Genomic DNA, 23111 nt, shown 5'->3' with positions numbered 1-23111 from the left:
GCTGAGGCAACATGAGATATTTGCAAAATAGATTGAATAATGTACCAGTGCAAGTACCATCAGATATCCAGTGGTTTATGTATTATTGGCAAAGGATTCTTACCAATAAGATAATGACCTTAAACATTCGCCTAACCTACACGTAAGTTACTCACTTCAGAAAGAAGCTGATGGAGTCATTCAAATGATGCTATAGTCTCCACAGAGCCCTGATTGTAACCCAGTTGAGTGGATCTGGGATTTGATAGATCAAAAACTTGTCAAATCCAAAGTTACTTTCAAAGAAAATTTATGAGAATGTATTTGGAACATTTGAAGCAAAATCCCAAGGAACACTTTGATCAAATATGTACCAACAATGCCTGAGAAACAACCTGTAGCAAAAGGAGGGGGTCACAAAATATCAACTGTTTGATGAGCTCAAACACTTCGTTCCTGTTGTACTAAATATGAAGACTGACAAAAATTCTGATGTTTCATCTGTGAGTTATCTTCCATTTTGTTCTTTGAAAGTAGCCTGACACCTAGTTTTTGACTTTGTCCTAACACTTTTGCACAGTACAGTATATGCAATTTTTTGCTCTCCACTAGTTCAGAGGCTTCCATCTAACTTCACATGATTACATGTGGTATAGCTTCGTTGTACCATTCAAATGAGCGTGCAACATCCCTCCACCAATATCTTGTAATATAAGTGGCTGAAATCCATGTACCACAGGTGTATTGATACCCAGATATAAGAAACTTTGAACCTTCTTTCTAAAATGGGTGCTAAAAATTTGTTTTCTGGTGTTTTCAAAATGTTTGTAGCTTAACTAACCAGAAATTTAGCATTATTTTTTAACCCTGTATAAGATTCTTAGAGTTAAAAAAGTAATAATTTGGACAGAAAATAATGGAATACAAACTGGTAAGAGCTTATGATTAACTTGTATTAAACATTTATCAACATCATTTAAAAAGGAAACGATTCTGGTAAGACTAGTTGCTTTGTTCAAAAAAACAATGTACATGCATATTAAGTGTATACTTTTTAAATTAACTTCAGGATAACCGTCTTCCGGATATCTGTGTTGTTTCAAAGCCAATGAAAACCCCTAGAAATAAATCAAAAGGGCAAGACCAGTCTGCAGCCAAAAGTGAATTTGGAGTGCCATCTGGAGGAAGATCTGAGATCTTTAAAGATGATGATGATTTCCAGATCAGTACAAAAAGTAGAGCACATAAGAAAATTAAAGTACCAACAGAAGTGTTTGGAGGAGATGTTTTACGTCCTAGGTGAGTGGTAAAGAATTTCATCATTGTAGTGAGATAGATGAGTTCCATCTATTGTATTATATGAATGTGTTTGATAGGGATCGTGCGACAGTCATGGACCTACAAGTGGTTTGGTATATAAAAATGTGTGTTCAAATCTTATTGGACTGGGCTGGGTGTGGCTTAATGGTTTATGGTTAATGTGATTGAGCTATCAGTCTGATGGTTCATTGTTTCCAGCCCATGATCCTAGAAATGTTCTACATACTTTGGGACTGTGCATGTCAAATTCCACTGTTAAGTCAGACATGAGTGGCCCAAGGTTTGGTGGAAAGTTTCTTGATTATCTGCCTTCCATCTAGTCTGTCAGTTTGAAATTATGAAGAACTATGCATAGTACTGCAAGAAAATTTTTACTTGAACAAGTCATAGGAGTCATGTGGATAAACTAGGATTAAATATTATAGCTAAATTGTTATACGAATAAAATCCTTAATCATGTTGGAGAAGCACTATATTGTTTCTGAAAATTAAATGTGTTACTATTCAAGCGTTCTTCCATTTTCAGAACTCTTTGTTAATAATTGTACCAGTGTTAAAGTTACTCCTTTTTTTCTTTTCAGCACTCTGGAGTTGCCATACAAACCAAAACCTATTGTAGTATCAACAGTTAATAAAGAAAAACGATTGCAGCCAGACGTCACGAAAACAAACAAGATACTGAACAGGGTAAAACCTAAAAGTAAGGGTTAGTGTATCCCTTAAATTTCTTATTATTTATAAGAAACCAGTGCCATGTTTTCCAAGGTTATAAAGTTTTTGGTTTTTTATTTTCTATAAAACCAACAAGTAAGGGTTAGTGTATCCCTTAAATTTCTTATTATTTATAAGAAATCAGTGCTTTTTTTCCCAAGGTTGTAAAGTTGTTTTTTTTATTTTCTATAAAACTGACATGTTTCATTTAAATTATAGCAGTTTTAACCTTTTTTGTTTCTACTTTGATGTCGTAAAATCTAGTCTGTAGGTCTGCTATCAAATGTGAATGTAAAGAAAAATGTTTGACGTTTTTAACGAGTGTTCTTATTTGATGAAAAACTTGAGATTTTTAAATCTTGGGGAATTTTCTCAGTTTTTACTTCAGATTCAAAAATATTTTGTTTTTCTGTATAACTTCTTATTTTGATTGGTTTCATATGTACTGAATTTTTGATGTTAACATTCTGTTTTGAACACTGTTAGGGTTTTGCTTTGTGGTATTATACGTATATTTTCTTGTATCAAATAAAAAAAAACACATTGTTACTTGTTATATAAATTACTTCCATCATGTAGGTTAAAAAGCTATTGCTGTATGGTGATGAAGGCCTTAAGACTTGAGATGTTAACTCTGAAATAAGCAATCATCATTTAAGTTTGTTCTGTCATTTCTCACTGTCTAACAAACTAGGATCAGTATAGTCTTTCATTTTTCAATGTAACTGGACCAAACATAGTCTAGTCGCCAATGTGTCATACTGTGCGTTTGAGGGTCTATTGTTTATATCTCATAACCACATCAAAAAATAAAAATGTGCTTCACACTTTGGAGCTGTAAGTATGTTATAAGGATGATGGTTACTTTGGACAATTTATTCAGACAAGAATATCCCAAAAGGTTGGCAGTGGGTGCTGTTGACTTCCCTCTGTAACAAACAGGTCATTATATTTTTTTATGGAGGATTTAGACTGAATCAGTAACTGCAACAGGGCACATTCTTTGACAGACAAGCTTGTTAATGATGGAGCTACATCTGTTAAGTTTGTACATTACTGTCCTTACAATCAATACTTATAATTATGAGTTTTTGAAAACGTTTTATAAAATTACTTCAGGTAGGAAATCAGTAATTTTATTGCTACAAGTTTGAAAGTTTAAATAATTTTCTTGAACACTAAATAATGTTTAAATATTTGATAAGTTCTTTGTTTTTACCATGCTTCTGCATAAATATAACTTATTGAAATACCACATGCTCTCAGGATTGCATATAATATTTCATTTTTGTATGAGTGAGTTCTTTTCATTATCCAATATGTTCTCTTGTTTTGTAATCTTTCATTAAGATGTGGTTTAAGTGCAAGATGATGTGTTATTTTTATAGGCCGATCAATTACGACTTTATCAGACACAGATAGTAGTGATTTAGGCAAAGAATCTCCACCTCCTCTTTGGGATGACCCACGGCCTTTGACAGGATATGGTAACATCAGTGTCTTTATATTGATGTGTACACTTTATTTTTCTTTTCTTTGGAAATTATAAATAAAACTTTTCATTTAATTGTGAACGTGTACAGGTTATTAAAAATGTGTTAGTTCTTCATCTGAAACTAGTTGGTCTTGTTGAAGAAAAGTCTTGATAAAAATTAACCCTATTTCTAGTAGAGTTATTGTTAACATTTCACTGAAGTTTATTTTTCAGTTATTCAATTTATAACATAAATTAATAACATATGCACAAAGAATACAATGTCCTGTAAGTATTATAATATAACTGGCCTTTTAATTAAGCCATAAGTGGTTTCAAATAATTCATTTTGCTGGCTGAGAAAATCAGCAAGAGCAAAGACTGAAACATTTGGCTTAATAACTAAACTCCTGTTATAGGAACAATCTAGCCTTACAAGGAATTCAGTATGTTAAAATTCAGTTTTTCTGTTGATCATAAATGATCTATGTCGAATGTCAGAAGGAATTACTGGCATTCTCTCATAGGCTGGATGTGATAGGAAAATGTGAGTTAAACTTTCTGATTTATGTCTTCTTCTTTTTTTTAACCAAAAAGATTGGAGGTTGTATATTTAAACATGCTTGGTAATGGATATATGTTATAAGTGTGTGATTTTTTATTAAAATTCAGAAGATAGAATGAAAAGAATATTTAAAATTAGCAAAGAAGTGAGGAATGAATATTTTTTATTTGATATTAGAGAAATTAATAATATTAAAAGTTGAATTATAAACTATGTTTTGATGTCAGGAATGCTGACATAGCTTGATAATAAAATTATTTAATTGTATTTTGAATGTGACTTTGTAAAAGGTCGTGATGTGCATTTTGACCCCTAGTTTGCACAAAGTGTTAATAATGATTTTCAACTGCTAAGGATATACTCAGTATTAGAGTAATGTCTTTGATATGCCTATTGTTTTATTATTTATTCAAACACGTTCATTGAGAAGTAAGTGGTTTTGGTACAAAAAATATTTTATCTGTTGTAGTTCTTACATTTCTTAAAGTTTTGTTTAATAATATATTACCTTCTCAGATGGATTCTTTGACCTTGCTCAGCAAACGGAAACATTTGTACTTCATAATCGTGGGAGTTCATCTAATGAATCAAACCCGACAAGCTCCTACCGGCCTCCAACCTATTCTGCAGCAGTTAGTGGAGATTTGGGACTTAATAAAGGCAAATCAAAAACACTCTTGGCTGGAGATGTGGGAGGCACTTCATCAAGATTTCCAGGTAGGAATGAGGCTCCGAAACAAAAGTTCTTCGTCAGCCACAGTTAAAACTTTGTCAAATGTTTATGTAAGATTCTCTTCATATCTCTCTTGTGGGTTATTTCTATTTCTTGAAGTGAATTTTTGCAATTTTATTTTTACTGTTTTAGTATACACACATGTTTGTGATAATGTTTCCTTGTTTATTCAAGAGTGAACCAAGGTGATTGTCAATGAGTAGGGTCATTTTAGGTTTCACTGAAGAAAATCTTTACTATTAATGGCAGCCATTTGATTTTAGTTAAGGTCTGCAATGTGTATTTTGATTGTTTCAATATTAAGTAACTTTATTATTTAAACTAGACCGAGTTAAAGATTGTTGTTATTTAATACTTAGTGAGTGTCTCATTTGAAGTACATCTTATAACTTTATTTTTTCAATCTATAACTTTTTTGTTGTTGTTGATTTTCGCAGACAGCTCACTCACTAAACAAGTTTTCTTGTTTGCCTGCAAGAATTTTCCATATCTCTTAAGAATCTACTAATGAAGACAGAATAGCAATAATAATTATTATCAAATTTCATATGAAATTGTTTTGAAAAATCATATTATTGATACTGAATGAAGATCAGATCATCTTTGTGTGTGAGCATTTTATGTCAGTTCACTTCAACACGTATGGGTTTTGTATGTAAGAAATATAACAATACTTTTTTTTATGTAAACTAAATTGTGCATAAATAGTCATATTATATAATATGTATTTCAAACTTAGAAGTACTTTCTGTGTTTTTCTGTAAACAAACATGCAAAGTTGAAAATTTAACATTAGTATCTTGTATAAGGAAATTGGAACATAATAGCTATTTCTTGGTATTTGTATATTAATATTTGGTGTACTTTTCCAAACATCAAATAGATAAACACTCCAGAATTATTCTTTACTGTATAAAGAGCCTTTGCTTTTGTTTTCAGGACCTGTTGGGCAAAAACCTGCAGTGGTTTCCAAGTCTAGTGGCCCAGGTGTGACAAACACTAATACTATCTTTCCAACCAATATGTGGAATAGTTTAAATGGAGTTGGTTCAACTGCAGTATCACCACATATTTTACCAGAACGGGATGTACCTAGTCCTGGACTGTCTTCCTGGTCATCACCACATTTGACAGACAAACTAGGCTGTAGTACAGGCTCTTCATGCACAGATTTAGATGGTAAGAAATTGGCTGGTAAGCTCTATAAGACATTGTTAGTAAATAATTTGGTTCAGAGTTTTTATTGGTCAGCTTTAAATAATGTGTTAACCCAAAAACCACGGTCCTGTTTTTATACCATTCACTACTAGTAGGGACAATATATTGAATCGTATTCAGTAATCTAATGTTATTTCCTATTAGTGTAAAGAACTGACCAGAACATTTTGGTAAAGCATCTCACTTTCCATGTAAAGTACATAGAAAATTGATTTCACTGAAGGGGAAGCTACTTTCAGTGATTTTTCTTTTTGTGTAAGTCGTATATTACTAGGGTCTTTGCTTGGTTTGGTTTGAACTTCATGCCAAGCCACATGAGGGCTATCTACATTAGCTGTCCCTAATTTAACAGTGTAAGACTAGAGGGAAGGAAGCTAGTCATCAGTACCAAATGCAAACTCTTGGGCTACTCTTTTACCACTGAATAGTGGGATTGACTGTCACATTATAATGCCCCCATGGCTGAAAGGGCGAGCATGTTTGGTATGACGGGGATTCGAACCCACAACCTTCAAATTATGAGTCGAGTGCCTTAACCACCTGGCCATGTCAGGCCATAGGTTTTTTGTAACCAATGAAGTTGTAAATCTGGAAATAATGTTCAACAAAGTGTTGAAAATCTGTTTTAAAGCAACATGGGGCCCATTTGTACTCCTATTTGTAAAGCAACATGGGGCCCATTTGTAATCCTATTTGTAAAGCAACATGGGGCCCATTTGTACTCCTATTTGTAGATTTAAAATATCTTTTATCTTTATTCAAGTTAATGAAAAATCTCTTAATGATGATGTGATTTTGTTGTAAACTGTAAGAACCTATATTATATATTTACTGCACGTAATGTACACGAATACTGGTTTACGTCTCTGTAGCTCATAGAAACAGTGCTATGACCTTATACTGTTGTAGACATACCCATTTGTCATTCTCATTGTACAGTTCAATAATTTTCTTCTGCATAACTGGTATCAGTAGTTCTGATAACAACTGGAATTTCCTTTGCTCTGCACTTGGTTGAGTTAAGTGATGCAGTAACCAGTATGTTCAACATATGCTTTCTGTGCATTCTTGGTACCATGTTGGAAAGTCCTGACCTCATGATCAGTAGCAATTTGATGTTTATTGTCTCACTCATTCAAGTACAACACTTTCCTCTCTATCATGCATGTTTTTTGGGGTTTTTTTAGCCATGGCTCTGAGTTTTTCATGTACAAACATTCAGCTCATAGCTCAGTTATCTCTTGATCAATTTGAAATCTAGTCACAGTTTTGGACTCAAGAGGGTGAAACTCTTTGGATTGAAGTATTTAATCATGGCCAAAATCTCATATTAATTTACTCTAATTCTACTTAAAAGAATTCCAAGTGTCATAGCTATTGAGGCTTTTCTCTTGTTTTTCATTCAGTGTTGTACTTTGTTTTCCCATCACCAGGGTGTCTGTGTTACATCCCAATATAACATACTTTTTTTCTTTGTCTTACTAACGTGTTTAGGAGCAGCTTGTACACTCTGGATTCTTGCATCTTTACAAAAGCAAAACTTTTGTGAATTATTGCATGTATGGTTGATTGACAACTTGTCAGCAGTTCCTTTCATAGTGATTAGTGATTCCATAATTGCCAATATGAAAACCTTGATAATAAGAGCAGGTGTTATATGTGTTGAGGTGTTGTTTAGTTGCATATTTCTTCTGCATTTTGGTTTGCTGATTTTCTTTTATCACTGCTGTTTATTATATTAGTCTTGCTGTTTTACTATATGAAAACGTTGTTGTGCATTCTCCATTCATCGATGTTTCCATTCGGCATGTTGGTTTGTGGAGAAGGTTTGCTGTCTTTGCTGTACAGTATCCTTCCATGGATAGGGCTTTGACAAAGTAGCATGAAGTGTTTAAGAATTCACTGTGAATCAGATATCTGTATAAACAGGTCACCCGTGGAACTGTTGTCTACATGTGAAGTAACATACCACTTCTTTCAGATAAAAAGTGTTATTAACCCTTCATATAATTTTGTGAAATTTTCTTAAGAACTTTTCAATATTCCGGAAACTTTTTGTCTTTATTTGATGCTCTTTGTTACTGTGAGAAAAATAACTTGTAAAAACTGGACTAATCTTAGTAGTACAAATTGAGTATTTGTAGGGGTAAAGTTATTGTTAACTGTGACGGTACCTAAATGATCAAATAATGTTATGAGTAGGCATATGATAAAAATACATTTATTTAACTCTGCTGATTGCACATGAGGTTTACTTTCATTCTAAATACATAGCTTAATCTGATTGGAAGTTAATTTTGATTTTTTTAACTTTTGGTTATTATAGGTAGCTCTTAGGCGATACACGTGTAGAATAGAACTAGGATAAATGAGATTTGATACTGTGTAACGTAAGTCATAGAAGTAAAGACCTCTGCAGTGGGGGATGTGATTCCTGTTGCTTGTTGGAATTACTTAAACATGACTTGTCACTATGTCGTAAATTATTGGTTATTTTTGTAGAAGAAACAAAATTACAGATTTTTGTATATAATAATTTCCTTTCATTCCTGGTTTTATTTTTAATAATCCAACTTTTCATAACTTGTCAGAACAGTTTCAACCATTAAGAGAATAAATTGGAAATCAAAAATTGTTTAACTTGTAAATGTTTAAGATTGGTACTCCTAAAGTAGTTTTAAGTAGGTGCTTTATTAAACAAAAAGCATGATCTCTTCCCATAATAAATAAACAAATATATATATACATTAGGAATATTGGGATCTGATCGTCTACCTCACAAGGAATATGTTCGTGCTTTACAAATTCAGCGATACCAGAAAATGGAGGAATACAATAAGCTTCAGGCTTTACAAAATCAGAGTAAGTGATGTTGACATGACATCTTTGTTAATCTCACCTGTATGTGTGTGTGTGTGTGATGAAATGAAGGAATACAATAAGCTTCAGGCTTTACAAAATCAGAGTAAATGATGTTGACATGACATCTTTGTTAATCTCACCTGTATGTGTGTGTGTGTGTGATGAAATGAAGGAATACAATAAGCTTCAGGCTTTACAAAATCAGAGTAAGTGATGTTGACATGACATCTTTGTTAATCTCACCTGTGTGTGTGTGTGTGATGAAATGAAGGAATACAATAAGCTTCAGGCTTTACAAAATCAAAGTAAGTGATGTTGACATGACATCTTTGTTAATCTCACCTGTGTGTGTGTGTGTGATGAAATGAAGGAATACAATAAGCTTCAGGCTTTACAAAATCAGAGTAAGTGATGTTGACATGACATCTTTGTTAATCTCACCTGTATGTGTGTGTGTGTGTGATGAAATGAAGGAATACAATAAGCTTCAGGCTTTACAAAATCAAAGTAAGTGATGTTGACATGACATCTTTGTTAATCTCACCTGTGTGTGTGTGTGTGATGAAATGAAGGAATACAATAAGCTTCAGGCTTTAGAAAATCAGAGTAAGTGATGTTGGCATGACATCTTTGTTAATCTCACCTGTGTGTGTGTGATGAAATGATTTTGAAGTGAAACAGTTAAAATGGTAGTGACTGTAAAATAATTAAATTTAAGTAAGACTGTAGTGTTCATCACTTCAGAAGCCTATGACAGCTACATCAGTAACTCATCCCACTGGTTTCTGCTAATCACTTTCATGATTTGTTTTTTTGTTAACAGTAAATTATTTTAGTTAAAAAGAAATGCCAAAATGATGTTAGTTTGTTCTTAGGAAAACTATTTTGTGAAAAATATGATTCACTTGTGGAAATACAGTTTTCAGTATGTGTGTGGAGTTAACATCTCCATAAGAAATCAGAGCAAAACAAAATTTGACATGAAATTAATAAAAAAATAAACTGCTTAAGTAAAAATATTCAGAAAGTGTGAGAAGCTGTAAATATATGTATATTTATAAAACTGAACATCGTAGTAGAAAAACCTGTTTCATATAATTATAGTAAAGCAATGTTCCTCTTTTAAATGTTCCCAGGTAAGATGCAGATATAAACTAAGTGACGTTAAACTAGTTTAAAATAGAAACATGGGTAACCTTGAAAACCAAGCACCAAAACTTAGTGAATTTTTTTAATAATAATTTTGTTTAGATTTATAATTGGTTGCACAAGAAAAAACATTTCTTTTCACATTAATAATTAAAAACCTATGAACTAATGATATGTTTGATTAGTTTTTGTTGTTGGATGGGTACTACTGTAAATACACAAATATTTTTTAGTACAATTGGAATTTTGCAAATGAGTTAGCTGTAGGTAACTTGGGAATAAATGGTTATTTTCTGTGCTATTTAATCAGTGACATGCTCCATTTTCATTTTAAAATTAATTTCATTGTTATAACGTTTAAAGTTCTTGTGAATGTTATTATTATATTTGTGAGGTTTATCTCATAATGTTAGCATAGTGTGTGGTCTTAGGACTAACCTGTTGGCATAGTTTGAGATATTGTTAGATTTACAGCCAAAAATATTGGTAACACAGATGAGGGTGCCCAGCTGATAGCTTGGTGAATTGTAGTTAATTGTTATCAGTTTTAGTTTTCTTGTGCATTGATTTATGACATTTTGTATATCTTGTCTTTTGTAGAATTGGCTTCATTAATTTACAAGTTGCTTTGTTTTTATTTGTGTAGTTTTATTTTATCATTGGTAATAATTAAGACAGCATTAAATTAATTATTTATGCTATAACTATTGGCACTTGAATGTAATTTCTTGCCACAGCTAGTTTGCTCACAGTTTATTGAATTTATGTATTTAATGTTGAATTTTGTTCAAATTTCTTGATTCAAGAGCTTAACATATGTATTTTAATATGAGTCTGTTTTCTGTTAATAATCTATACAGCAGAATGGTCAATGTGTGTGACCCCTATTAGTAATAGTCTCTGGGATCCAGGATACACTCCAAGGACAGACACCTGGAGATCAGTTGTTAGTAGTGAGAGAGATGTCTGTTCACTGACATCACAAGCAAATGGACAGGTAGGTTAACAACATTTAAAATGTTTCTATGATGGGAATTTTGTAGCAAACTGATAACCAGATAGTGCATTTAATTTTTGTTTTGTTTTTTTCTACACACACTCAGACCTCTAGCTCAATTGGAAACTTGAAGGCTTATAATGCTAAAATTTTGTGTTTGATGTCTGAAGTGACTACAACACAGCCTATTTTTTATTATCCATGCTTAACAACAAACAGTAGTATTATCTAGGTTATTCACAGTCTGTTATTGGTTAGTGTGTCAGACTGTAAGTTAAAGAGTTCATGGTTTGTGTCCCATTGTTTTAAAATCTTACATTTTGAAGTTCCTTGTGATTTTAATTGGAGTAGCTAAAAGTTGACAGTAAGTCTGTTGACTAGCTGCCTTCCCCCTTAATCTGTCAGCTCAGATTTAGGGGTATCTGTTTTGATTTTATCAACTTTATTAGCAACCTTATTCTATTGATATGTACGTATACTGAGCAATACTAAATACTTTCCCAGTTTTCTGAGTATGTACGTGTTTTTTCATGTGATTTATTTAAGGCATTCCTTCATAGAGCAAGGGCAAGAAAACTTGTAAATAACACATGATAATTCATTATTATGATCTAATTCTTCAGAATGAAATAAGTTCATTAGTTGTTTCATTTTCAGATCATACAGTGGTATTTTATCAACATGAGTAAAGTAGGAAATGCCCAGGTATCTTCCTCTTAATATATATATGTAAAAAGTTGTGACAAGATACGTTGTAGATAGAATAATATCAAGCTAGTAATTAGCCTCTCTTTTTTTTATATATAAAAAGTGGGTAAAATATATAAGAGTGGGGTTTTGTGGGTATGCACTAATTAATTAGTTGAATTTAATTGATTAATGAGCTTAATAATTAGCTAACAAGTACTCTGATTCTTGATGATGAGACACTCACTTGAAATGAAAATGTATCTCAGAACGGCTGATGTGGGTATTAACACATTTATTGATAAGGAGAGAACAACATTTCAACCTTCTTATATCATCTTCAGGTTAAAAAAGAGAGAGTTTGAATGTGACCATTGATGGACATGTCTTAGGGATGAGAGTATAAATGGGTGCTGGATTGTAGGGAACATTGCAGGTGGATGTTAGATTATTAATTAGTATAAGTATAAAGGTGTTTCTTTATATTGGTTTAGTGTTGGTTTTAGTTGTTGTATAAGTAGGGCTTCTTTGATTTTGCATTTGTTTATATTTGTTTTTCTGCCTAATATCTGGGTGTTTTCTTTGGTTATGTTGTGTTTATTTGATTTGTAGTGTTTAAAAACGTGTGAAGGTGTTTTTTTGTGTTCTTTGAGTTTAGTTTCCATTTTTCTGCTTGTTTCTCCAATATAGAAGTTGTAGTAGTTGTTGCATTGTATTTTATAAATTATGTTGGTGTTGTGTTTGTTAATGTAGTTTTTACATAGTATGGGCTTTAATTTTGTACCTTGTTTTTGAATAAATTTGGTGTTTACTGGAATGTTGTGTTTTGTTATAAATTTTTTCCAAATGCTGGTTATTTTTTCGCCAATGTCGGGAACATATGGTACGCAGCAGTATAATATTTTGTAGTTTGTTGTGTCTTGGGATTTATTGTTGTTTGTTTCTTGTTGGTCTAGGTGTGTGTGTATAATTTTTTCCATGTTTGTTTTTTGAGGAAATTTGTTGATGTTGATGAAGTGTTGTTTTATTTTGTTTATTTCATCATTAATTTTATCTGGTGAACACAGTTTTGTGGTTGTGCTTATTTGGATTTTTTAATATGTTGAGTTTTTGTTTTCTTTCATGTACTGAGTCCCAGGTAATGTATAATCCAGATGGGTGATTTTTCTGTGGATTACTGTTTTTAATTGTGTATCAGTTCTAGTGATTTTGAGGTTAAGAAATGCTATTTGGTTATTTTTTCCTGTTCACAGGTGAACTTAATGTTGGAGTGTATTGAGTTAATGTGATTGAAAATGTGTTCTGTAGATGTGAATCCAGCAATTGTATCATCATCATATCTGTACCAGTATAGTGGTGGGTGTAAGGCTGAATTGACTGCTTGTGATTTAATCTGTGTCATAAAAATGTTGGCTGAAACTGGTGGCACGGGATTTCCCATACTTAGGCCATTTATTTGTAGGTAGTTTTGGTTATTGAACATAAAGTTAGTTTTGTTGGTAGTGAATTCTGTAAGGGTTACTAATTAGTTGCTAGGGATGTGTATCAATAAGTTGGGGTCTTGGATGTAAAGTTTTAAAGCTATCTTGCAGGCTTCAGTTGTTGGGACTTCTATAAAGAGAGAGATTACATCAGAACTGGCCATTAAAGCTTTATGATTTAGTTGATTAAGAATAGGTTTAAAGTTAAAAGAGTCTTTGGAAAAGAAGCGAGCTGATGTTACATATTTTGAACAGGTCCATGCTATATATTTACTGAGATTGTAGTTAAATGATTCATAGGTGGACTTTATGGGTTGTATTGGACAATCTGGTTTGTGAAGTTTGGGATGTATAGTTGTGGTGTGAGTGAGTCAGTATTTTGTAGGTAATAATAAATATTTTCTGTGATTGTGTTGGGTTTTTTTTATTTGTAAAAGTATTTTGTTCAACTGGTTTTCATGAGTGTTTGTTGGGTTTGTGTTAAGTAGTTTAAATTTGCTTGTATCTGACAAGATGTTGTTCATGTTTTTGGATGTATTCATTTGTGTTCATTATAACTATAGCATTGCTTTTATCTGCTTTTAGAATTTTGATGTTGTTGTCTTAAGTTGTTTATAGAATTAATGTCTTTTTGTGTGAGGTTACTTTTTAGTTTTCTCTGTAAAATTATGTTGATGATTTTGCATGAAAATAATTTGAAAAAGTTGTTTAAGATACTGATTTGAAGTGTTTTGGGGAAACCGATGTTTTCAGTTCTACCTGGAAAGACAGGTTGTTGGTTGTCAGTGGAATTGTTGTTGTAGTTGCCTTCTTTCTGGTGGTTGTTTTTTGTCAACGGTCACATTCAAACTCTCTCTTTCTTAACCTGAAGGTGACCTAGGAAGGTCGAAACATTGTTCTATCCTTATCAGTAAAAGTATTAATGCCCATGCCAGCTGTTTTGAGATAAAAGTACTTTGATTGCCCACACCTCTAACGTCTAGTTCACGTATCCCCTGCATAGCTTTTCACAAACATTTTCTTACAGCTCTCTGATGGTTTAGTGGTATATTTGTTGACTTATAATGGTGTGAATAGTGCACATTGTGTAGCTTTTTTAACTTACAACACCATTTTATCCAATGGGCAACAGGGGCACTAGCCCAGGGCTTACCACTGCAAAGGACCTACCATGCATTGCAAGTATAATAATAAGTAATAAAATATAAAGTGTATTATAAAATAATAAACCAGTTCCTTTAAGAAATGCTTTTTTTTTTATTTCCTTAATAATTGTTATCACTATTAAATTTTGTTTGTGAAATTGTTTGGTACTTTCTTATAAATGGAAAATAGGCATTAGCTTATACTTTGCTCAGGACCCACCAGGGCCCTAATGTGACCCTGTACGCGTGCAGACACTCGCGCTTGGAATAGCATTAATTCATTCAGTTCACAGCGTAATACGTTTAAGAGTTTATTTTGATTCTAGCAGGAATATAATTTCTTAACTTTAACATTTACTATTTAAAGCCTGTCGTTAATATTTCAATCACGATGGATCTGGCAATACTGGTTAAAGTGCTTCACTGCCAGTCTTCAGATTATGGGTTCGTATCTCCGTCCCACCAAACATACTCGATCTTACAGCCATGGAAGCATTATAATATGACATTCAATCCCTCTATTCATTGGTAAAAGTGTATCCCAACAGTTGGCGTTTGGTGGTAATGACTAGCTACCTTCCCTCTATTCCTAAATTAGGAATAGTTAGCACAAATAACCCTCATGTAGTTTTGCACTAAATTAAAAATAATCCATTTCATGCACCCTTTTGTATTTTTTTTGCATTTCAGGCAGTAATTTGTTTTAAATAATTTTGCTTTTACTGTCATAGTTTTTTTTTATTCCTTTGCGTGCTGAAGGATAAAAAATAGTCATTGATTCCAGTCGTACCCAACATGTCTAAAGAATATGTAGTAATTGTGCCGATAAACAATCATTAATTCCAGTCGTACCCAACATGTCTAAAGAATATGTAGTAATTGTGCCGATACTATATAAGTTCTTTGTGGCATCTTATTTATTAAGTTCAGCAAAAGCTATGGATAAATAATTTGGGTTATTTTAGATGTCTATAATTATATTTAGTGTTAGATCACATTTATAATGTTTGAAAGGCCACATCTTCCTTTGGCTGCAACACATTTTTCATCATTCATTCATCTAATGACGATGCTCTATAGCAACTACGTTCAAGAAATAGGTTAGCAATATTCGTGTGGAGGCAAAGTTTTGTAGCTTAGTGTTTTATTAGAAAAATAATAAATTTAAGTTTAAAATGTATATGAATTATACAATTATTTTTGTATTTTCAATTTCCTTTTTTAAATTCGTTAAAAAGCTTGAGTTACAAAATAAACTGCCTTTATAATAATTTTTCACGTTAAAAATTTAATTAAAAGGTTTTTAACTGACGTAGACAGCATTACAAAAAAAGAAGTGTTTTTTTTTTACAATAATCTTAACAAACATTTTGTTTGCAAATTAAAAGAAATTTCTTTTATTTCTAAGATTTTTTTTATTTGATCAGTTTCACTATTTTCCAGTTGCCTTGTTGATGCCCGAATGCATTTAACCTTAAGAATGATTAAACTGGAAATGCTAGGTCTTCTTATAGATTGTACATGGATTTTCCTGAAATGATAAAAGAGGATCTGTTGCCATTTTTGGAAACTTTTCACAGTAGGTTGAATGAACTTTGGTAATTGTTTGTTTTACTTTATGCAGTAGATGACACACAGATGTATTCTGTCCATTCATATATATTTTTATGTTGTGGTTTGGACTGAAGTTGGTGCTTCTTTGATAAGTTTCCTTGCTTCAACGGCATGTTCTTAAGTTTTGTAAATAAACACCCAAGTAAAAGAGAGATGTGTTTAAACTCGGCTATGCCTACATTTCTTTTTGGACACGTGAATAAGATAACAGCAAATTCAGACACTACTGTAGTATTTGAGGGGTATCTATATGTAAAGACTGAATTACTTTAGTTTTGGATGTTCCAGATTTTCTTCAATAAAGTGGTTCACATTCCTGGCATTTTCTATCTCGACCGCTTTCTCGTCGGGCATGTTTGTGTTTTATTTTTTCAATCCTGTTGTTTGAGTGCTCAGTAGATCACAGTTTGTTCAGCCAAGCCTCCACATTTGGTATTTCAATGATCTTTTCACACTTGTTTGTGTGGCTGTTTATTAATAGTCAGCTATTTCTGCATTACTTTAGACAAATACTGAAGTCTACTGACAATTTGTTTATATGTCTATATATATGTAAGAAAAAAAATAACTTTCTTTTTCACCAAGTTCTCTTTATTTAACTGGTTTCAGGCTACTCTTCAATATAAAGAACTATAAAAAACCAGCTAACAACTAAAGTCAATTATGAAAAATAATAAATAAATCATTTAAAAAACTTATATGAGATGTTCCTTTTTTTTGTATATTCAGCATAAGTTTTCAAGTTTAAACCTAATTAGAATTTGTTTTAATGTTACATCAAGAGTGAAGTGTTTCCAATATTATGTGTAACTTTATCACAGTTTTGCAAGCTTTTTATTTTACTTTCAAGCATAATTAACTTGTAGTAGTAATCTAAGTGTGGCTGTTTAGTTCCACTGGGGGTTCGTGGGCAGGTAAGAAAAACGTTCAAGTTCTATTTAATGGTTGTATCTTTGAGACTAACATTTTTTTTATATGGATTGTAATTCCATTGTGAGACCAACTGTAAGGTATAGTGTCTATCCAGTGAGTCACACCATTAGCACTATATTAAGTTCCATCTTTCATCTATATTTCTGGGTATAGAAAGTACTGTACTGAGTTGGATGGTTTGTTTCAGTAACTTTCTTGATGATATGGTAGATATTTGTTTTCTCTTAATATTTAAATCGTAAGGTAACTTAGACACTGTTTTATTAAATTAGTACTTGTTAGGGGATAAGTGTGTTAGTAAGTAAAAATAGATATTTTTAAAACTTTTTTAATGTTTAGATTGTGGGATAACTTAATTAGTACATTCTTATTGTGTTCAGTAAGGATAATCATAAGGTTTTTTTTATAACAGATAATTATTTAAAGAAATACTGAAGTTGAAAAATATGCTTATATGTATGGGTTTGATCACACATGGCTGTCATAATATGTATCCAAAGCACTTCTTGTGACGTTTTTTGCTCAGGTGAACTGCACTTAAATTTATGGCCTGTATACTTCAGGAAGCATACTACATATTAGGGGTGAACATTTTGATTTAATGTAAAAATATTTGATGTTTGAGCCTTGAATGTGTTTGTAAATATACTAATATATAGACTGTTTTCACTCAGTCTTTTTAACTTAAAACTTATGAACCATTCTTCAGACAGAAGTTATATATTATCATGGAAGTTTCTTGTATTCTGCTTTCATTTCCTTTCTCACTGTCTGTTCATTTGTAGCCCAAAACCTCGAACTGTTTATGGAGTTCCCTTGTTGACGATAACTGGAACACTGTATCTAGTGTTTGGTCTACAGCAACTGACACATCACCCTCTGATCCACCACTGGACTTGGTTAATGCTGCTCTGAGTGTCATCGAAGGAGATGAGAAAACAACTGAAAAATCTGACCCACCAGAGGTAAGAATTCAGAAAAGGAATACTCAGGAATAGAATTTCTTCTTGAATCTTGAAATCAACCTTTTTTTTTTACAAGCAATATTCCAAACAAAGAAAATTCAACCACTTGAGGAATGTTGTATAAAAGTTCCAGGTCTTTCTTGACATGGGTTGGTGGTTGGGGCAATGACTTACTCTCTGTAGGTCATGGGTTTAAATCCTATCAGTGACCACTCTTTTAGGTGTGAGGGCATTATAAGGTGACAGTTAATCCCTCTATTTTTGGTGAAGAGTAGCCCATAAGATTGCAGTGGGTCTTTTTGACTAGTCTGAAGCTCTTTTGATCTATATATCTACAGTTAAAATTCCTAATATACAGATCTTTTGATATACAGATTTAAAATTAGTATCTAGTTTTACAAATCTTTTGGTCTATAGATATAAAACATAAGTAAGTTTCTAGTCTACAAATTATTTAGTCTGTAGATCTACAATTCAAGTTTCTAGTCTACGGATTGATTAGTCTATAGATCTACAATTCAAGTTTCTAGTCTACAGATTATTTAGTCTGTAGATCTACAATTCAAGTTTCTAGTCTACAGATTATTTATTCTGTAGATCTACAATTAAAGTTTCTAGTCTACAGATTATTTAGTCTGTAGATCTACAATTAAAGTTTCTAGTCTACAGATTGTTTAGTCTGTAGATCTACAATTAAAGTTTCTAGTCTACAGATTATTTATTCTATAGATCTATAATTAAAGTTTCTAGTCTACAGATTGTTTATTCTATAGATCTACAATTCAAGTTTCTAGTCTACAGATTATTTAGTCTATAGATCTACAATTCAAGTTTCTAGTCTACAGATTGTTTATTCTATAGATCTACAATTCAAGTTTCTAGTCTACAGATTATTTAGTCTATAGATCTGTAATTAAGTCATCGAGAAAACTGAAAGCACAAGTTTATAGAGAAATATATTTTTAGACTCCCACTACTCCAGCACCTGCTAACAACTTGTCAACTGGTAATTTTGATCCATTTCGAACCTTGGACAGCATTTGGAACCCTCCTTTGACTTCTACTGAAACTTCATCCTCACCTTCATCTGATACTTGGTCTTGCTTCAGTCTTTTTTCCCACTCCCCGGCTACTGCACATCCTGAAGAATTGGCAAAACAGTAACTTAGTTGTCATGGCAACAGCTTTTGTTTTTCTACTTTCACTTAATCTAGCTGATCTCTTTTTATCCTTGTTGTAAGAGAAACTGAAGTAATGTTGTACAGTATCTTCAGTCATACACCGTCATGAAAATTAGACTTTTTCTTGAGTTATTGGTCCATATATTTTCTTTCTTAAATGCAGCCCCAACACTATTAGAACACTTGTGTTTATGCTAGGCCTAAAGTTGTTGTGTTTTTTTTAACCCACCAAAGAACAAAATATGCTTATAATTTCTTATGCCAAATGTGTATATTTGTGTTTTGATGCTCAAATATTTTTATTTTAAAGATTTAAAAATTACAGATATTTTTATGATAGTTTTCTAGGGATTATAAATAATACTAACATTAGTGTATGTAGAAATCAACTTGGTTTGAGCTGTCTGCTTTTATTGATTTCAGTCACTTTAACTACCTGATTTTAGTACAAAATAATTGATTTTTTTTATAACTTGTAATATTGTTTTTCGTATTGAACAAATTAGAGCATATACTAAGGAATGAACAGAAAATTTGTAATAAGAACTTAGACATTGAGAAACTTCATAAAAATTAAACATTAAACTGTATGTTTGTAACGTTCTACAGTATTTCAAAAACTAAAGTTTTAGCTTAAGCCTAATGTACAACATACAACAGTTTTATTGTAACTGAATTTAATTTTAAGCTAAAGAGTAACCCTGATTGATGGTGTGTTAATAAAACATTGCAATCTTTATTTGTTTTTGGTTTTTTTCGTTACAGTTTAGATATTTAAGCTTCAGTGTTTTATGAGTAATGGCTTACATTTCACAAGAGTACGTTTTCATAATAGCCGTGTTTCAAAATTTTACCGTATGTAGTGTTCTTGTCTAGTTTTCTTTAAAGAATTAGGTGCTTTTAGCATAAAAAGTAGCTTTATCAAAATATTAGTATATCACTGCTGTTATGATGAAGATGTTTATGATTGCAAAGAAACAAAAATATTTAATACCTAAACCTATCACAAGTATTGCAACTCTTTGGTCCATAGCAGAAGGTTATATTCAATACATTGAGAATTTGATAAAATATAACATTAGTAAAATAAGTAAGAAGACTTAGTATTAGATAGTTAAACAATTAGTGATTAAAAGCTAACATCCTGAAAGAAAAGCTTATTTGACAAACAATGGAAACTGTCTATCATCTCGACTGCCACAGTTGGCATGTCTGTTTCAAATATAATGTAATAGAAATAAGATAAAAGTTAAATATTATTTGTTATGTGATATAAAAGGACTTAAAAGTTGCTTTTAGGTTTTTCATCAATTTTATAAACAGGCTGTAAACTCTTTTTAGCAGCTTTTTATTTATTGTTTTGCAGCAAAGTTCAAATTTTGATTTTTTTTTTTGCCAAATTCAAAGTAATTTAAGAACTTTTGTGTTGAAAGTCATTGGACAAGATGAGAAATGTTTGTTAATCAAGCATTTGATGGCATAGAATAATTATTTCATATTTCTCTTGGACATAATCAGTATCACAAATTAAGTTTGATCATGTTTTCTCTAAAGATGTTATTTCATGATTCAGTATTCATACAAAGCCTATTCAAATGGTATTACTTTTAACTCTTGAAATACAAATTATCTCCGTAAATGCATAAACAGAATTTTATGGTGTCTCTTTAAGAATTTTCCTTTTTTACTCGAGGTATTTATTAACTGCTAGCTCAGATATCAGAAAGTATGTTACTGATGTTTACAGTTATGGTGAAATAAATTAGTGGGACTTTGTTCCAATCACAGCGAGTGTAACTTGAGCGATAAATAATGCAGAATGTAACTTTTGTTTCTTTGTGTACAAAATTTCTTTGATGTAAAATCATGAAAATATTCTAAAAATATTATTATTCAGACTTGACATTTGTTTTGTGAAACTTGAAAGTGTAAGGTTTTGAGGGCAAAGAACCAATCGATTTAGGTTCTACATAACTACTTATTATTATAAAGAAAATATGCTAGAATCATGAATGATCCATTATGTAGACGGTTTGGCCGCCAAGCATTTGAACGATATTTTTCCAAGTTAAAAAAAAAAAAATGGATACAGTAATATTGTTCTCCAGAAAATTTAGTATGAATTTTTTTTTCTTGTAATCAGTTTTAATAACATTCTAGTGTTTTATAATCTTGCATACTGATTCTGTTTGGTTTGTTGAGTATTATCAGGAAATATTGGGATAAAAGAAAACAAATGTATGGCATTTCTAACACGTGAAACAAGTGCAATTAGCATATTTACCCACATAAAAAAAACAACAAGAATTTAGGAGAAAAAAAAATTGGTCATTTTATGGTATCTGTTTTCAGGTTATTTTTATACAAGATTCCAACTTGTTTTGATTAAAGTCAGTTTTATCTTCTATCCATTTATGTATTTTTTTATAAGATTTTATTTCAATGCCAACCTACTAGAGATTAGCAACAAAATTTATCCAAAATATCTGTTAAGTATATGATTTTCAACAATTCTCTTAAAAGATACCTAAATAAGATAAAGGGTAAATGCCTGTGTACTTGGAAAGGTCTGCATTACTAAACAGAATGAGAATTTGTATCATTGTACGAGTTTTATTTGGTGTAGAGCTAGTGACCGACACGCGTCAACTTGAGTTACCATATGATATACAAAATGCAATAAATACATCACTTACCGTTTTAAAGAAAGAAGAGCATTTATAATACACAGCAGTATTAATGAATTTTTGTACAAAATATTAAAAAGAAAATTCCCAGTCAAACAGAACACAAATAAAATTATGTATTTCGATCAGATAATCAGTAATTTCAAGATTTTAAATTTCTTTAAAGAATAATGTAATGAAGACAGTAAGAAAACAAATTTGTTTATTTCTAAACTATCTACCTAACGTCTGAGAGGATACTCATTTGGAGACTTATAGAAGTTAAAACTGCAGAAGCATGAGAAATATTATATTGTTATGGTCAAGAATGATCTACTTTGTATTTTTATTTCTTCAAAATTACTACAACAAAATAATTATATATTTGTAGTAAAGTGAGTTAATTTGAAAAGTTAAAAAAGTCTTAATGTTATGCATTGTTGCTAAAGTTTCAGTTTTAACGAGATTTCCAATGTGTTTGATCTCTAGCTGAGCATAGAAAATAATGTTACATTCCTTGTTAATTAGGTTCTGGAGTGAATTTTGTAGTTCTCTTATAGAAAATATTATAGGTGTTCAATTTAATCGATGTTTTAGATAAACTGTTGCCATGACAACAACATGTTTTAGTTTTGGTAAAGTAAGAGTGTGGCTTTTGGCTTTTTTGAGCTTGAAGTTAAGCATGTGACTGTTATAATAATTATTAATACCTTAGTGTATCTTAGCCAGACAGTTAAGGCTAAGGAAATCTTTTTTTTCCTTTAAGTTTCTGTTTTTGAATCTTCTCTTTACTGGTATATCCTTGCTGGTTTCCTATAAACAAATAATTTTTAATTTATACGGACCTACTAAAGTGACGGTTGGAACCCATCGTATGTAGGATTGCAAGAGAGAGAGAAAAAAAAAAAAAAGAATTCACACGTTGGTTTGAATAAATAAACTTATGTCTCCAGAAAGCAAAGCATTTGTTGGTGTCTGTTATTTCTGTGACATTTTGAGACTTTAACTTAATAATACATTATTTGTATAGTAATAATTTGACATAAATCATGTGTTTTTGTCTTCTTTCACTGTAAACTGTGTTAAAGCACACTGACGTCCATTTATATATGCACATTGTAAAGTAAGAAAGGAAGAAAATTATAGATAAAACATTTTTAGTGACACCTCGTGTCATTGGGGTGACATGTAAATGGATAATTTGTGATCATTAGTTAATCGTATTATTTCGAGTAAAATTATGATAATTTTGGGTGAATTGATAAAATGGTTTGTTTGGTTATCCAGACAAAAATGAAGAACGGTTTTAGGAAAACGAAAAAATGTTTAAAATAAATTATATAAAATTATTGTGATCATCTGCACTTGTGCACTTCAATAAGACAAATGACTTTAATTTTAGTAGTGGATACTTCCAGTGGAGGCCTTATA

General features: G+C 31.4%; 1 protein-coding gene across 1 annotated transcript in view; it reads left to right on the top strand.

The window, feature by feature from the left end:
• Positions 1-22636, top strand: part of Tmem131 (Transmembrane protein 131) — a 191871-nt gene extending 169235 nt beyond the window's left edge. Inside the window, exons 30-38 of the mRNA XM_076492169.1 lie at positions 1049-1278; positions 1881-2005; positions 3399-3497; positions 4566-4766; positions 5722-5961; positions 8752-8862; positions 10872-11008; positions 17654-17833; positions 18800-22636. Of these exons, the coding sequence (XP_076348284.1) occupies positions 1049-1278; positions 1881-2005; positions 3399-3497; positions 4566-4766; positions 5722-5961; positions 8752-8862; positions 10872-11008; positions 17654-17833; positions 18800-18997 (1521 nt within the window). The 3' untranslated portion in view covers positions 18998-22636. The remainder of the gene's footprint in view (positions 1-1048; positions 1279-1880; positions 2006-3398; positions 3498-4565; positions 4767-5721; positions 5962-8751; positions 8863-10871; positions 11009-17653; positions 17834-18799) is intronic.
• Positions 22637-23111: the final 475 nt, after the last annotated feature.

This window comes from Tachypleus tridentatus, chromosome 3 (genome assembly GCF_004210375.1).
Source record: "Tachypleus tridentatus isolate NWPU-2018 chromosome 3, ASM421037v1, whole genome shotgun sequence".
NCBI lineage: Eukaryota > Metazoa > Arthropoda > Merostomata > Xiphosura > Limulidae > Tachypleus > Tachypleus tridentatus.
The sequence above is the reverse complement of the archived record's forward strand: the minus strand, read 5'-3'. Positions and strand labels throughout refer to the sequence as shown.